The sequence below is a fragment of the Colossoma macropomum genome, unplaced genomic scaffold, assembly GCF_904425465.1.
Source record: "Colossoma macropomum unplaced genomic scaffold, Colossoma_macropomum, whole genome shotgun sequence".
In the NCBI taxonomy this organism is placed as follows: domain Eukaryota; kingdom Metazoa; phylum Chordata; class Actinopteri; order Characiformes; family Serrasalmidae; genus Colossoma; species Colossoma macropomum.
Window position 1 is genome coordinate 3,992,135 of NW_023494797.1, and position 18,280 is coordinate 4,010,414.

Genomic DNA, 18,280 nt, shown 5'->3' on the forward strand with positions numbered 1-18,280 from the left:
CTTTGCGGATTTACCGTTGGGCTTTACAGCTCCCTGTTGCTTTTAGTTTTGTCTTTGCACTTTTGGATTTGCTGCTGTTTTTTTCGGAATTACTGTTGCACTTTTCGATTTGTTGCATATTTAAATTTTCTGTTGCATTTCCTAATTTGCAAGTTTGCTTTGTACATATCTATGACGTTTACAACCACATCAAAATGTATGCAGAATGCAAACCAACCGTAGTCATGCAACAGTCAACTAAGTTTGGGATTTGCCAGCTCAAATTCAGGAGCAAGTGGAGCAAGAGGAGAAGGAGGAATAGAAGAGAAGAGGACTATAGTAAAAGATGAGAAACAAGGATAGGAAGAAGGGAAGGTGACGAAGAGATTGGAGAACAGAGGAGTAGCAGAGGAAAGGTCAAGCATAATATCAGCGCAACATGACTCGTCTCCTGCAGACAATAGCTTCCCACGGCCCTCCTCCTTTTTCCTCCTTTCCCCTCCCTTTCTCTCGCTCTTTCAGCAGGCACCAGCCACCCCTGCACTTAATTACAGTCATATCGCACCCCACCGCCCGCTTGTCCCTTAACATATTCCTCTTTATTTTGAGGCCCTTTTTTCTCGGGTAATGGAATGTCAGCTGCTCCGATCAAAGTGACCCTGCCAAATCAATACACGCGCCGACAGAAGACCACACAACATATAATAAACGACCATCCGCACACACACGCTCCCGCCGGCAAGCCCGGAGCATATCTGACAACTACCTCTCATAGCAGTCATCTCAGGACAATGGCAGTCAGTTATGTTTAAGGCGAGATTCATTCAAGCCCAGGTGCGCATATTACAGAGCAGAGTTGGTTAAAGTGTCTCTCGCCCTATCTCTCTCTCCTCTCAGCCTGTCCCGACCGCAGAGCTGACAGCGGCCCGACGGATTACAGTTGTAGCTCTTCTCTCTCTCCTTTTTTATTGTTGTTGTTGTCTCGCCAGCTAGAGGTTATAGCCGAAGCAATTTTCCTCTTAAGGGGTGCAAACTGCGGCGGAAAATTGTACGTGCTGTCGCTCACACATGATTGGCAGGACAGGCGAAGGGGCGAAGAGATCGAAAAGAATTCATACATGAAGCGGGAAAAGAGAGGGAGTGAAGGAGAAGGAGAGATGGAGGGAGAAAAGAAGGGAGGGGAAAAAAGCACAGTGCATATTAAAAGATGTGTTGTGAAAAACAAGTGTGAAATTTCACACTCCTCTGGATGGAAACGTCTGCTGTTCCTCCAGGTGGAGAGAGGGAGAGAGAGAGAGAGAGAGAGAGAGAGAGAGCAAAAGAGAGTGAGAGAGAGAGCGAAAGAGAGTGAGAAAGAGAGAGAGAGAGAGAGAGAGAGGCCAGGTGTTCTCTGCAAAGGCTTCAGCAGGTCTAAATCCCTTTTTCTATCTCCTTTCATTTCTCGCTCTTTCCTCTCTCTTGTTTCCTCCTCTCTATCCTTCTCGTTCTCACTCTCTTTTCTCTCTTCCTCTCTCCTCCTCTCTTTCTCCTTCTCTCCTGTTCCCACATCTCGATCTTTCTTGGTCTCCTTGTCTCTCTTTCTCTCTCCTTCTCCTTTTCTCCTGTTCCCACATCTGTCTTTCTCTTTCTGCTGTCCTTTTGCTCCTTCTCCTTTTCTTTCTTCTGCTCCCACATCTTTTTTTATTTCTCTCTTTCTCCCTCTCCTTTTTCTCCTTCTCCCTCTCTTTCTTTTGTTCACACATCTTTGTCTTTCTCTTCCCCTCTCCTTTTTTCCTTCTCCTTCTTTCTTGTTTCCACATCATTGTCTTTCTTTCTCTTTCTCCCTCTCCTTTTTCTCCTTCTCCCTCTCTTTCTTCCGTTCACACATTTCTCTTTCTCTTTCCCCTTTCCTTTTTTTCCTTCTCCCACTTTCTTCTGTTCCCACATCTTTCTCTTTTTCTCCTTCTCTCTCCTTCTTCTGTTCACACATCTTTATCTTTATCTTTCTCCCTCTCCTTTTTCTCCTTCTCCTCCTTCTCCCTCTCTTTCTTTTGCTCACACATCTTTCTTTCTCCCTCTCCTTTTTCTCCTTCTCCCTCTCTTTCTTCTGTTCCCACACCTTTGTCTTTCTCTATCTCTCCCTCTTTCTCCTCTCTTTCTCATTCTCCCTCTCTCTCTTTCTTGTTCTCCCTCTCCTTTCTCCTATTTCCACATCTCTATACCCCCCCCACCACTCTCGCTCTCTGACCAAGTTCCTCAGCTTTGTAACGGATCAAGAGGATTTGTCGCTGCTGGCGAGCGTCCAGGCTCCTGGAACAAAGACAGACGAGAGGAAGAATTGAGGAGAGAGCTAAAAGAAAGAGGCCTACAGAGAACAAGCTGGCTTCTGTTCCAACATAAAGAATGGTGTGATGAAGGGGGGGATGCATTTGGATGCTTAACAACTGCAACAAAAACAACATTTTATAGCTGTTTACCTGTGTGGCTGTATAGCTTTCTCGTAATCATGTTCCTCTTCAGCTTCATTCATTAAAGGAACACCAGTGTTTTTTTTTTGTTTGTTTTTGTTTTTATTTTTTAACATAGTCTCTATTGGGCCACCTCTGGATCAAACAGCTGAATACCACAGACAGTAATCCCAATGCATTTCCTTGTACTTCTGAAGCACCTGTCCATTAGCTTCAGCCCCACCCTTTCACACTGAAGTTATAAGGAGGGTTTTAGCCTGGACTGCTCTTTAAATGAGACACAATACAGGCCAGCCAATCAGAACAGAGCTCATTTATCTGTCTTAAAGGCACAGCAACAAAAACAACCAATTTCATTCTAAGGGACAAAAATAAGGTTGAAAAATCAATGCAAAAAAAATTACAACAGTTTTTGGTAGAATAAATTAAAGACAGAAAAACTGTAATTTATGTGCTCTTTAATGTATCCTTTTTTTAAATTGGTCTCACTTCTCTGGTTTTGGAGTGATGATGTAAAAGAACAATTTTGGTTCCCTAAAGGAGCGTGAAGAAATGGCAGAGACCGCATAGTGGCCGCAGACGGCCGCTCTGCATTTCACTGTAGCAGCCACAGATGGACGTAGTTTACAGAGGTGAATTCCGACAGCGATCTTCGACACTAATTATATTTTTTGTTGTTATATTTAATTTTTTAATCAAACTATTTCATTTTTTTATTTGTAACAAAAGGCTTTACACACTGTTAAACAACATTTATACACAGTGCACTGGAAGACCACTGTTTTTCTTTTCTGCTCTCCCCATGCCATTACTCCCGCCCCCCATCTCACTTTCTCTCCTTTTCCCTCCTCTGTCTTTCTCTCTCTCTCTCCCCCCATCTTTCTCAGTCATTTTCCTTCTTCCTTCTGTCTTTCTCCTGATGTCTTCTTCTCCCCTCATGTCTTTCTTTCTTTCTTTCTTTCTCCTCCTCCTCTTCCTTTATCTTTCTCCTTCATTTTCCTGTTTCAAGTCTTTCTTTTCCCTTTCTCCATCTCTCTCTGGCTCTCTTTCCATCTCTTTCTTTCTCACTCATTTTCCTTTTTGCTCTCTTTCTCCCTCTCTGTCTCTCTTTATCTTTCTTCTGCTCTCCTTCTCCCCACTCTTTATCTGTCTTTCCCCCCTATATATCTGTATTTCTCTTTTTCTTTCTTTTTTCCTCTTACTCTCTCTCTCTGCTGCTCTCTCCCTCTCCTTTCTATCTCTCTTTCCCCCTCCATCTTTCTTCCTCTGGCCTCTCTCTCTTTCTCTTTCTCCTTCTCTCCTTATCCCAACTCTCTCACTTTCTCCCTCTCTCCTTCTCCCCTCTCTAACCTTTTCTTTCTTTCTGTTGATCCTACTCCATTTGTTCTGCTTTCTCCTTTTCCCTATCTCTTCAATTGTCTCTCTTTCTCCTTCTCCTGCTCCCCTCTGTCTTTCTTCCTCTCTCTCTCTCTCCCTCCTTCTCCCCTCTCTCGTTCTTTGTCTTTTACTCCTGCCTCTCTCTATTCTCTTTCTCTCCCTCCTCTGTCTTTCTTTCATTTCCCTCTGTCTCTCACATCCCTCTTTCTCCCTCTCCCATTCTCTGTCTCTGTCACCTTCTTCTTTCTCCCTCTCACCAGGCCAGTCTCCACCTCTCTCTGTCCATTGCAGAGACCCAGCAGGCCAGCAGGTCTAAGTCAGTGCTAATTATCAAACCTCTGACATCCACCTTATTTACCAGTGATGAATTATGAGAGCAGCTAAACAATCAGCATCCCAATCTCTCTCTCTCTCTCTCTCTCTCTCTCTCTCTCTCTCTCTCTCTCTCTCTCTCTCAAAAACAAACATGTTTATTTGGCCTCAGCTTAAGGCTCATCCATTAGCTCTTATTGTTCTCCCCCAAACATGACATTGATTCCGTTTAACGCGAATCAATCGCGAGCGCCGGTGACATTCAGAGGCGACCTTCCCGCCAGGCAGCTCGCGCTATGATGACCGTTAAACTTTCGTTAACGAGGTGATCTCTCAGTCCGCCCCGCCGAACCCCGCGTCGATGATCACGGCCCGCGCGGGCTCTAAGTTGATTATGCCGCCCTCGCTAATTTGCTCCATTAATAACGCTCGCGCCGAACCGGCAGCAGCGCTTTATTAATAACAATCCATTAATAACAATCCATACCGGCGAGCCGTTAATGAAACCGCGCGCACGAGGGGACCCGAACGTCATAATCGATGGCGCGCGAGAGCCGGCGCTCATGTTAATGAGGCGACCGTTATTAACTGCTACAGTCCGAGCCGTGCGCGGAAATGGCAAATCTAATCGGGGCGGGAAACGGCGCGAGCGGAGCTGACAGGCAGAAAACGACGATGAGGCGGGGGGCGCGAGCGCGAACTGAGGACGGACACACACACGCAGGCAGGCAGGCGGGCTCCCGCGCGCTCCTGCCATAGTACACAATGGGAGCTGCCAGCAGCGTGAAATGATGCTATTGTGTGTGTACAAGCGCTGTTTATGAGATTTATCTCACTATGAAGGGGTGGACCACTCATCATAGAGCTGAGAGGACGGCATGATCTCAATCTCTCTCTCTCTCTCTCTCTCTCTCTCTCTCTCTCTCTCTCTCTCTCACACACTCTCCTTTTTAAACGGTGTAGTACATACAGTACTCTACAACAGTAAACTTCCTGGGTCAGGGAGATTAAAAGTAAGTTTTTAGCTTTAGAGTGAGAGAAACTTTTAGGGTCAAGGCTCGTAATAAAAGATTTTGGGTTTGTCTAAATCGGCCATTATTCCACTTGTTCTGAATGCCATTAGACCACATGGAGTAGAAGAGGACAACGAAAACATTGCACATACGTGCAAATGCTTTTTATTTTGAACAGGCATTTCAACAGGCAGCAAGAAATGCAGAGCCAAGCATTAACCCCAACACGAAACACAGGGAGGGAGTAACACAGGAGGACATGACAGGCAAGGAGGCAGACACTTCCAACACCCTGTAACCCACTCTCCTCAGTTACAATTACAATTAGCCCTACTCCCAAGGGTCAGCTATCCCAGCAATCCACACAGTCCTAACAAAGTCCCTCAGGCATGCAACATCCCAGCCTACACAAGTGCCACAGGGTGCCTACTCCTCGGCAGCGGCATGCCCCTAGTCCTCTCCCGGAGCAGTGTCCTTGGCATACCCTGCTTTGGGTGTTCTATCCTTCCCTACCCCTGGCAGACAGAGCTATGGGAGCTCCATGGGCATCCTGTCCACTGGTGTGGCAGAACTCCTCACAGCTCACAGCATCAAGTCTAGTGGCAATGGGGCGACGACAGTAGCTGCAGCACTCCTCTCAGGCACCTTCCACTTTCACTGTTGTCCACTGTATTGTCTATGTTGGAGAGAGTCCTGCTGATGTGCACTGCCCACAGCCCTCAGGGATTCAGCTCCTCCAGAATGGGCTGCAGTGCCCTCGATCTAAAAGAGCACACTTCTCCTGAGCTGGCAGCTTCCCCCGCAGAGAATGAAGGCAACACAGTACCTGTGAGCCCCGACTCTCTACCTCAGCTCTGGCACTAGCTACTGCAATCGGCTTCTCTTGTCCCATCCCCAAGCCCAGTGATTCCTTCCTGAGGTTGAGCACAACCCCGGCCGCCGTGAGAAAGTCTAAGGCGATATTGCACATATCCTGTTTAGGCATGAGCCAGAACTCGGCTCAGGCCCTACACCACAGCCGGAAGTCACCTTCTCCCTCTCACATCGACTTAGCCGCCAGTGACAGACTGGAGTTGGACAGTCATTGCTTCCCACTTGACAAGTATGCTGTTCTTGGTGTGAGGGAGCACACCTGGACATAGAAGTGACACCAATGAGCCAGTGTCAATGAGGGCGGTTAGCTGTTTCCAGTCTATGCTGTACTCTACCTAAAGTCTACATTGGCAACCAATCTTTTTGGCTGGCTTCCATTTCCCCACCAGCTCAGGTTCACAGCATTGATGGGTATGGTATACCCTCTTCCTGCCATGCCAGAACACCAGTATCTCCATCGCCGTTTGCTTTGGGGCCACTTGGCAAGTCATCTCCTTCTCAAGCTCCTCAACCTTGTAATGCTGCTTTGCTCACCGCTAACCCAAAGAGTCGCTGGAGAGTGTGGTCAGTGCCACTAGGTCATCATGTTGTTCCAGCAACAGAGCCACTCCAGTCCAGACACAGCTGCGTTATGGTGACCACCATCCAGCCATAATGTCGGGTGGCCACTTACAGCTGTGCTGTTCCCAGGCACCATTGCCATTGTAGCATGGTAGGCAGGTAAGATCGCTGTCTCTCTCATCAAGTTCCAGCCAGGCTCTGCTGTCGAATCTTCCCAGCCAGCCAAGAGCAAGACCGTTAGGTCCAAATCCAGTAAGGTGTAGGTGTAACGCTCAGTAACCCCTTCCTGTGGGCTATGTCTTCTTAACCATCCACCTTTGAGTTTGTTAATGAACCATTTGATTTCTTCAAACTCCAGCAGCACTGCTGTGTCTGATCCACCACGTCAGCGTCGCTGCAGTGCTGAGAACGATTCATCATCCTGATAGTACCTGCTCTGTGATGGTCCTGTATGGTGCTGAGAAACAGATGGACTACAGTCTGAACTACAAAGTGCACCTATATGGTAAGAGGAGATGATAAAATTGAGAAAAAGTGTAAAAAAAAAACAAAGAGATGGTTTAAATGTTATGGCTGATTGGTGTACAGTGTAGCTGTATATTCAGTGGAGCTTCCCTTCTAAACAGACATGTCAACAAATGAATATTTGTTCTGGTGTCATTATTAGTACCTCCATCATGACCATGCCATTAGATCTATAATGAATGGCTTCGTGGTGCTCAAGCTAATTCATGCACATGGATGCTTACGTTTTTGTATCGAGAAGTGGCAATGGAGATACTCACTGCCTAGCATTAGAGCCTAATGAAGCAGCAGCAAGTATACAGAAGTTAGAGATTACCTCGCAACATCCGGCGGAGTTAACATGCATCTGTTACGCACGTTTACTTTATCTGTAGAGCAGATTGCGCCGTGTTGCAGTAAACACCTGTAAATAATGCAGTGTTAAAGGAGACAGACAAGAGGTGGCTGGATGGAGGGAGAGAGAGAGAGAGGGCCAAAGAGAGAGAGAGACAGACAGATAAAGAAAGAGAAAGAGGAATGAGGGAGGGGTAGTGGAGAACGGAGGAATGCGCAGGTGTGGCGGCTTACACCCCCGTCCCACCATGAGTCACACCCCATCTCTCTCTGCTTTTAACACCGTACACATGCCAAATAACATGCGCTCTGGTAGAAGCAGAGGATTTCTGAGCACAGGATGGTGTGCATTAAGGTGTGTGTACAGGTTCTGCATGTGTTTATGGCAGTCTCAGCCCTCCCCCGCCTCTCCCCCTCCCCTAGGTGATGTGTAGTAAAAACACTTGGCGGAGGTGACAGATATGACGTTAAATATTTTACGTGCGTAAGCTGCATATGCAGTTTGGCTACACCTGCTTGTCAGGAGGAAACAGCCAGCTGTAGCATCTGCTCCAGAGCTCATTAACGACTCCTCACTCGAAGTGCCGGGATGGTACATATTGCCCTTTTATCCTGAACTGAGAGCACGGTTTGCTTTGTTTTCATGCTTGTGCCATGTTTGGTATTGGGTAAGAACAGTGGAGCAAAAGGCTAAAGGCTAAAAATGCAGACCAGATGATCAACAGATGATGACTACCAACATGATTAACAAGTGGAGTAAGAAGAAAACATGAGACAGTTTGAACACAACATCATCTGTGAAACATGGTGGAAGTAGCGTCATGGCTTAGGCATGTATGGGACAGTACAGTAACAGCAGTATTTCTAGCTCACCCAGATAACTATGAGCTTAGTTCTAACCCTGGTGGCAGTAGCGTTGCCTTTAACCATTATTAATGCTTCACATGGTACATATTTAGGCAACATAGTTTCTTTTTCCTTCTTTAGGGGCTTCTCGTGTTTCATGCGATTGGCTTTTTGTCATAAAAGTCATGCTTTTCATGTGCATGAGGATTAATCACAGCCTGAGTGCCTAACCACTGTTGTAAACTGAGTTGACTGTGACTGTGGCTGTTTGTTAGGTTATGTGAAACTTAGTCAGCCCAACTGTATCTGCACTCTAAAACGCCCAAGCTTACTTAGACCACAATCGAGCTGTATTTTATGATGTATGCCTATACATGCTTTATTCTTTTATCATGCACTTTATTGCATTTGTTGTTTAAAAGAAGAGTAATATTAAGTTAAAATAGACTGAAATCTCCTTTTAGAACAAAATTAAGATGTTATTTCTAATCAAAACATATATGACTGGTTGACAAACTCTACATGGACATGTGGGTCTGGCTAGCTCTCACTAAAGGTTGTTTACATGCTCTAAACCAGTGCTTTATTACCGCAACCAAAAGGGTGACTAAAACAATACAGGTATGAATTCTTTGATTTATACACACAACTCAGTAATCAAACAAAATTCAGCATTAATGTCAAGAAATATTTGTATGATTGTTGTAAAAATTCACAAATGATGTTGTTATGGGAATATGAGCTGTTCCACTGCACCCTATTTAACCTCTTTCTGTAGCCCCCCTAAAAGCCATTCCAATGACGGATTAGAAACAGGTTAAGATATTCAAATAAAATATTTTTCACTGTAACTCTGTTATCATATTAATTTGGACACTGTTGGCTCTGTGTGTGCATGTTGTGACTCTGTGTTAAGCTGCTAGTGAGCAATGAGAGGTAAAGGGGGAGGTGGAAGAACCCCCTGCTTTTAAACACAATGTAAACACAATACAAACACTTTCACAAACATTGACTCACTTGCTCATCTGTGTTGATCAAAATCCAGTTTGCTTCCATTTTTGTAAATCATACACATTTCCTTCAAAATATAGTCCATTAACATTGTTGAAGGAAAAAATGTATAATGTAAAATCTGAGGGGCCTCCAAAACAGGCAGAAATGGCATTTTATGGCTACTTAAAATGAGTTAACAATTAACTTAAAATATCTATGTTAAATTTGAGCCTCACTCTCCCTACCAGAGGCATGCAAAAGCATCCTGCTTGCATATGTGAAAGAAAATCCTAAATTTAGAAGTTACACTATGTGAAAAAGACGTGTCAAACCAAGTGAGTCAAGTGAAAAAATGGTTTAAAACTGGTCGAGTCAATCTTTCCAGTCAATCAAGGAAGCAAGCAAGCTTTCATTCACTGAAATCCAATCACAAAAGAACTGAAAATGGCTGAAACAAAGACTTAGCGGGCATCTCAAAAGGACAAAAATGACTGAAGAGGTCATAAGGTCACAAGCTAAGTGCTGTTAATGTGTTTCTCATGTCAAGTGAGGGGGAACAAATTTACTATGGGACAAAATGGCACATAGAAGTGGGAGAGGGGGACTAAAAATAGACACAGTGAAATTATTTGATCATATATTTGTCCTAAATTCGAAATTGAGCAGCAGTTTTTACAGTACTATCTGCACTGTATATAGTTAAATGCATAGAACATCACTTAAGCACACGAATATAGACAGATTGGTGTGTATGTGGGCTCTTTAGTTGCCGTTTCCCTTCTCTGTTTTATTTTTACTGGAGTGTGCAACATACAACGTGACCTGCGCGACATCATGCACGTTTTGCAAGTAACCTCTTGACACCCCAAAGGATCTTAACTTTGAGAAGTCTCGAAATGTGGACTATGTTTAAATTCAAAATAGATCAAGTGAATTGAGTTAAGTCTGATCACAGACATTAAGACATATTGGTGTGAAAGACTTTGGCAGAGAACCGTAGAAGCAGCCAGGTTAATGCTATCAGTCTTGATCATCCCAGCATAATCTAGATAATCATCTGAGCTTTGAAGGCCGAGCGTAAAAGCTGTTATCAGGCTGGAGTTAAAGCGAATCATAAGTGGTACATTGCGTTAGGGCTGATTGGCTTGAAATTGTTCTGTCTCAACTTGGCCTAGTAAAGCAATAGAGTTTCACTCAGCCAACAGGAAAACAGTGATTTCCCTCGTTTAAGATGAAGGAGGGTCATTGTGCGCTGCTTTTTTTTCCCTTGGGAACAGGAGAGGGTGTTAAATCTAGGGAGATGGAGTTTCTATCATGAGGCGTTCATTTGCCACGAGCAAAATGATGTTATCACACCATGCATTCAGTGCCTGTATTATTAGTCTGTTTTCATAATAAGTATGCGTGGAGTAAGTGCTGTTCCAAAGTGAGCGGGGTTTAAAGACTCGCAAGCTTAGGCGTATTGCAGTGTTGTGCTTTACTAAATGTTTAGCTGTATGCATTTGGTAGACATAGCAAGTACAATCTTATGCAATGGTACATCTCAAATTTACACTACAGTCGTAGGGCTGTGGATAGGCACCATGCTCACGGATTGAGAGACATTTATTGTGAATAAGTTGTTATCTTAATGATGTGCATATGCATTGTTTGTGCTGGGCTGTGTAGTAGTTGGTGCAGTGTAGTGTGTATCATGAATGGAAAATGTCTGGCCAAAAGTGATCTGCCTGCTATCTCAGTTCAGGGCAGAGTGGACATATATGACTAGTATATAGTATTTACACTAGACTTCAAAACCTTAGAATTACTTGTTATATAATAATTTTGGGGTTTTGTTATATTTACATTTATATTTATGGCATTTGGAAGATGCTCTTATCCCAAAAAACTTACTTAAGTGCATTGTTCTTCACTCAGAGAATGTATTCTTAGCTGCTACAAATACATCAAATACTCTTGAGCTAAACAGTTAGAGTCAGTGCTGATACCAAGATACAGAACACAAAAATAAGCCATTACATAAGTGCAAATACAAGACATTTTAAAGGAACAGTTCAGTAAAAAAATCAAAGTTAAACAATTTTCCTCTTAGCCCAGATGTAGTTGATCTGCTGTGACATTTTGCATCTTTAGCGCTGGAGCTATGAGACTAACAAGTATGTCTTGGCTGGTCGACTAAATGGAAAACTTGCATTTTTGCTGAACCGTTCCTTTAGTAAGTTCATGAATAGTATTCATTTAAATTCTTCACCAAGAAATACAGTCAAATACAGAAAACATGGAGAGGCCTTGTTTAGTTATTCTGCTTCTAAACTGTGGAACTCAATTCCACCTTTTATTAGATAGTCAAGCTCAGTGCTCACTTTTAAGACGCATCTAAAACGTGTCTGTTTAACTCACCATTTAATTAAAACTCTACATCTTGTGGTATGTATTTTTTTTTATTGGATCTGTGTCATTTTCTTATATGACTCTAAATTAATACTTATAATTTCTTGTATTACTGTTAAGCTTTATCACCTGTCTGTAAAGCACTTCAAGCTGCCACCAGCATGAAAAGTGCTATATAAATAAAAATTATCGATATTACACAGTTTTAAGTCATTTTACAATCTAGATCTAAGTTTAGAATTTATTATTCTGCACACATCTAGCTTTCTTATTTATTTATTTAATTATAGTTTTCTACAAGTTATTTGAAAGCTGTGAAGTTGCACAAGACAAATTAATTTAGCCTGCTGTATAACTATTGTTTATAAAATAACAAAAATGATTTATTTGTACCTAATGGATGTGCATAGAGATTTCCCAACTAGTCTACATTCCTGCAGGCTCTGAATTTTGAGAGATCTACTGTTTTTCATAAACATGACACACAGAGAGAGAGAGAGAGAGAAAGAGAGAAAGAGAGAAAGAGAGAGAGAGAGAGAGAGAGAGAGAGAGAAAGAGAGAGAGAGAGAGAGAGAGAGATCCATATGCTTTGATTTTATTTCACGTCCGTCCCCCTGAGGCCTCAGGTTGGGGGGTGAGAATGACAATGCAGCGCTCCATCTGTTGCTATAGGTACCAGCGCAGGGCTAAATTAGCACATATCGCACGGTGGGCATATGCTGTGGCATAAAGCTACAAGAGGGCATTGTGTGCCAGCTGCTGTGCTGACAAAATACTCATGTGGCACTTGTGCAGTCAGTGAGCCAGGACGGATATGAGTGGCAGCAACTAATAGGGCAAGGGCGTGTGTGTATGAGCATGTGGGGGGCTTGCTAAGAGGCAGATGCATCCTGAGCATCTTCTGAAAGTGACTGCTATTGAGAGTCAAAGGAATTCTGGCTTGGAGGCAGGGGCAAACAAACAAACACATAAACAACACAACATACCTGCACTGGATAAGGTGTCTATGTCCACAGGACAGATGTGTCCCAGATGTCCAGTCCGTGTGGTTGAACTGTCATCCTGCCCTAGCTGTGACACCATGTTAATGCGACATGAACCTTGATGGCAGGTGAGAGCCCCATCACACCTGCAAAGCCACTGGCAGTAATGGACATGCAGGAAAATCGACCTCTGAGGTCAGGTGAAGAAGAGGACAGCTGAGCAACAGTGCTGTATCAACAACACTGCGCATTTTCACTCGTTTTTTAGTTTAACTAGTTTAGTTGCTGGTTCTTTAGGTTCTCTCATGTCGTCGCCAGACACCTTAAGTAGGGGCGAGTGGCAAGTATCAAAATATCTTTAAAGTAGATAGAAGTACCACAGTGCTACGGGGGGAGGCTGGGGTTGGGGGGAGGTCGGGGTTAGGGGTCAGATCCCAGCAGTCATCAGGCGGAAGGCAGGGCATACCCTGGACAGGTCGCTAGTCCATCACAGGGCAGACACACAGACGTACACATTCACTCCTAAGGGCAATTTAGCTTGTCCAATTAGCCTGACTGCATGTCTTTGGACTGTGGGAGGAAACCGGAGCACCCAGAGGAAACCCACGCGGACACGGGGAGATCCTGCAAACTCCACACAGAAAGGACTCTGGTCGCCTAGACGGGGAACCGAACCCAGGTTCTTGCTGTTTTTGCCCTCTCCTGTAAAGTTTTTTTTTTTTTTTTGAGATACCTATTTTTCTTTGCAGAGCGATGATATGGTTCTATGGTATATAGCACCAAAAAGGTTCTTCTATTGTTTCGATTCAAGCTTTTAAAACACATTCTTGTATAAAACACATTCTCCATCAATCTGAAGAACATTTCACCATGCAAAGAACCATTTAAGCCTGATAGCCTCTATATAGAACCATTCCCTTTACTGAAGAGCTTTTGTGTATTTTTCTGCTAAACATTTTTTTTGCTTTTTTCTTTCCTGACACTGAACAATAAATAACTTGCATGTAATAGCCAAGTTGATTTGAAATTAAATGGCCAGCCACACATCCAAGATCACTCCATCACAAAAACATTCTTTTCAAAAGAGGGTTTTAATTTAGTTAACATTTACAAGAACGGCACAAACAGAAGAAACTTAACCAGGGATCGATTTGAACAGGTACACCAGTTACAGCCTATTCTCCCTGAACAACATGAAATCTCCATCACCAGCCTGTACAGTTCACCAGCTTCAGCCATGCTGTCCAGTAATGAGCAACGCCTGGTCTGTGCGGCCATTACACAAGTTTGTGTCAATACCTTCACTGGTTATGCCATGATTAGATAGCTTTACTGCCTCAGTGATGATCATGTGATGCTGAATCCCGGAATGAGCTACAGTATAAATGAAGACCTTTCTGGAAACATTAGGCCACGAGTGTTGATCCAGGGTGAGGTATTTATCCTGTTTAACATAATGAATATGATTATATGGACGTGAGGAAACTGACCAGTCTGGAAAAAATTCTCCTTCATAAATATGGCAAAGTATAAAAGACAAAAACTGACCATAGATCAACACTCCAAAAACACACAAAACGTTTGATCTCTTTAGGACTGGGCGATAATGACGATATATCGTGATCACGATAAACGTCACTACTTCCACAACACTGACCAACTGCATGTTTTGTTAAAATAAGGGAAAGGACTCGAAGGGTTTCGAAGGGACTCCATGTGGTAATTTTGCCTTATTTTCAGGAGACAGCAATTGAATCCTGGCAATTGCGGCAGTCCAAGGCTACGTTCAACTTTTTAGATCCGATCTTTCCAACTTGACGGTTCACATTAGCATGAGAAATTAACTCGTATTTCATTAATGTGAACGAACCTGTGCCTTGAAATGACCTGCATGTGCACCTCCAACTCAGGTCATATGAATAAGCCACGTACATCATGACCAACAACATACAATCAAGCTAGCAGAACAAGCCTTTGTGAGAAGATAATAAGATAAAAGATCAGATGCATTGCTTTTGCAGTGATTATAGGTGTAAACTTCAAGTTAAGCTGCCATGTTAACACTAAATAACGGTGCATATTTTTTGGGAAAAAAAAAAAAAAATGAAAAAAATGAAAGAAACCCAATATGAATTCTGATCTGGTCGCATGGCCATCAAATGGATATGTATCTATGACCACATAAGAAAGTAGTTTAAATCTGATGTGAAAAGACCAGATTTGTGCCCATGCAGCTCTGAAAACATCCAATCATCCATCACCAAAGGCAAAAAAATTGTCACTTTACACTGGTAGCATGAACATAGCCTGAGACAGCATAATTAGTCTTGCTTTATCGAATGTAAAGCTACAGTTGTACGTTAAAGTTTTACACAATTTAATGTGCAACTATTGTTTATCTGCTGAATGTAACATACAGGGAAAAAAATAAAACAAAAAAATGGCTTGTGCAAAAATTACTGCACATTTTATATTTTATGTTTTATTTTCCAGTATATATAACTAAACAAAAAAAATAAAGTTGCCTCTTTATGATGAATATACATGCCATCTCATTAATGATGGCATGTATATGTTATACAGTGCTGATTTTCACAGGATACATGACGCCGACCCAATTCATTTTTGCTCAGTAGAAAACATACCATTTACATTTCACTGCAGTACTGTAACAGAGTGAAGCCGCTGATCTCTAAACTGTTATTTGCAAGAAATTATATAGCCATTTGATTTGTGGATGGAAAGACTTTCAAAAACATTTGTATTTTCTGACCCAGGACTGATTTATGAGATGAGATGCAATTGCTATTCTCCTGAGGGACCCCAAAACATGGTTTGGTCGTGCCACCACCCTCACATACACTGATGCACTTAAGGAGCAATAATTTAGCTGGTATTAAAATAAGCAAGAATTTAGAGCACATTATATGCATATATACCTATATCAGAAGCAGGTAATGCCAATTATACCTGTTTTAAACTCCTCTCTTATAGGCCGAGCTCAATGGGGAAAGCATTCAATACTCCCGATTGAATAATCACCAACTGTTACCATATTCAGAAAATACTTGTGTGCTTTATGACAGTATCTCAGTTCCATTCAATATGGACGTCAAGCCAAGTGTCTCCTTCAAGCTTTCATACACCAATACTGTGCTGTAGGTTGGTACACAGGACAAGGACATCACAGCTAAATATGGAGGCTGAAACCAGTAGCAGAGACACCAGGTATCATAAACTACAGTCGACAGATCTGCCGTGCATCTGATGCGTTTATAGATGGGTTTATAGGTACAAAGGTTGAAGGATGAGGACTCCTGGTTGAGCCCTGTTCCATTTATATGGGGGGAGAGAGAGACATGTCCATCCATTCGGCAGGATAGCAGGGATGAGTCGTGTCCCATGCACACTGAGTGGCTGGTATAGATGTGCTATAGATCACCTGTTACAGCTGCGTTTCAAATGAGTATTTATTACAGCAGTTTCTTTGTCATATACTGGGGCGATAAAACAAAGTCACTATGGGGTTTTTTTTGGGGTTGGTGTTCATCCACGGCCTACAACACAGAGGACAGAAACAACAGCACTCGAACATACACGCATACATACATATACAGAACACGCACACACAAAAACAGTGCAAATCAGCTTTTTTCCGTTCCCCTTGCCCTGTTCATACTTTTTGACTATATACAGAGAGAATCAGGCATAAATGATACGACAGGTTAGGGAGTGTTGGTTCTTTGCAATGTCACGAGAGAGCAGGCATCTTGTGCAGTGTGCCGCCATCATTTATTCTCTTCACCTGTCAGCTTTTTATTGTCTTTTTATCTCCATCTCTCTCTCTCTCCCCTTCCAATTCTCTCTCTCTTTCTGTACGTCTCTCTTCCTATTTGGCTTCAATCCCAAACCTTCTTTCCATTCTCTTCGTCTATTTGTAGAGGCTCATGGTGGGGCTCTGGTACATGCACATGTAAGCGTCACAGAGCAGGCGGCGGGCATAGCCCTGGATGTTTTTGGGGTCCAGGGCGTGCAGTTCCTCTGGAGTCATCTTCAGGTACGCCCCCACTTCAGGACACGGGGACACTTGTGGGATGTTAAAACCATTCTGTCCACCTGATCGGACACAAACACACAATAAATGAGTCACAGACGTTTGAGTATTGCCATCCTACTGAATTAGTTCAAACTGCACTCTCACTTAATAAAATACATATATAAAAAAAAAACAACATTTAAAAAAACAATTAAGTATTTAACATATTTACCCGGATTCTGTTATTATTTATTTAAACCCAAGGCATCGATACAGTAATAAGCCAAATATATACAAAATCATCATTTATAGTTTACTTTCTACTAGGAGGTGACTGCTCTAAACCATAATCCCTAAAATTATTTTAAAGTGAAGTTGAAAGCTGGAAAAAATAACACATAGGCGAAGCCTTATTTTAGCCACACCCCTGCATTTAGAGCAGGAAGTGACTGCTCCCTGTCCCTCATAGTGAGCAGTTAGATCCCATTGTTTCATAGTAAATGTGTAGCAAAAAGCCTGAAAACCAGTGATTAACCTTAAGAAATGTCACTACTGAAACACATTTTCTAAATTAGGTAAATGTTTTGTGATTTAATGACAGATTGTATGAGTTTGTGTGTGTACAGCTGTTCAACGCTGTGCTTGCTAGTCATGTACAAACTAAGCATTTTTGAGTTCTGCTCAAAATGAACTACAAATCACTACTGAAACATTTGGTAATGTTTTGCTAGTGTTATGAGTGTTTTATTAGTGACAAAATGGGAATGACTATATATGTTCAATCATTTGATTTGATAAAATAAACAGAATTAAAGTATAGGGTCACTCAAAGCAAAAGCACTTTGGTCTAAAGTCTAAATCAGTTAAAAGTCCGAAATGGTCTCTGACCAATTTGGTAGAATGATCCATATAAACTTAAAATGTTTCATGTAATGTCAAATTTGCACCTTAACTAGGGCTGGGATAATAAGCAGTTTAAAAAGTGAGAAGCTGGAACAAGTTTATTAATGAAAATCAATATTTCATGGGTAATTTTACGGTAACGTTCAGTATATCTATGACAGTTGTAGGGATGCACCAAAATTTCAGCCTTTCTACCATTTTTGTTATTCTGCCAAAAAGAAAGAGGGAAAAAAAACAAAGATGAAACTGACTTACAACAGAGTGTAAAACGGCTTTACGAATTATTTTTATGGTAACAAATGATAATAAAACGCCTTTTGATCCATTTTTTTTGATCCTGCAGCGGTCAGCACAGACATGTTTGAACAGCAGAAAATAGTGAAAATGTTGTGTGTTGAACTATTTCCTGCTGTTCTGATTGCTGAATGTGAAGTGTGTGAAATTATTTCACAGATCGTACAAATTAAAAGGACACTAAACAAGCGATTTATAGTCTCTGCTCATGCCATGTATCATGAGAGGGTATAACAAAAGAACAGAATCACTTGAAAAACCTGTTCAATACACAGAACACAGCAAAACAGAGAGAGAAAGGAAAAGTTTTGAAATCACTATAAATAATTCACAAATGGTAGTGCCAGGACACACAACCTAGCTTAAAAATAATGGAATTCATTGCCTTGGATGACCACCGTTCTCTGCTATCAG

General features: G+C 42.3%; 1 protein-coding gene across 2 annotated transcripts in view; it reads right to left on the reverse strand.

Moving 5' to 3' along the window:
- Positions 1 to 13,705: 13,705 nt before the first annotated feature.
- The window catches only part of cylda (cylindromatosis (turban tumor syndrome), a), a 40,559-nt gene continuing 35,984 nt past the window's right edge, over positions 13,706 to 18,280 (reverse strand). For both annotated transcript variants that reach the window (XM_036584062.1, XM_036584061.1), the window contains one exon: positions 13,706 to 16,749. In XM_036584062.1, the coding sequence (XP_036439955.1) occupies positions 16,565 to 16,749 (185 nt within the window). In that variant the 3' untranslated portion in view covers positions 13,706 to 16,564. The remainder of the gene's footprint in view (positions 16,750 to 18,280) is intronic.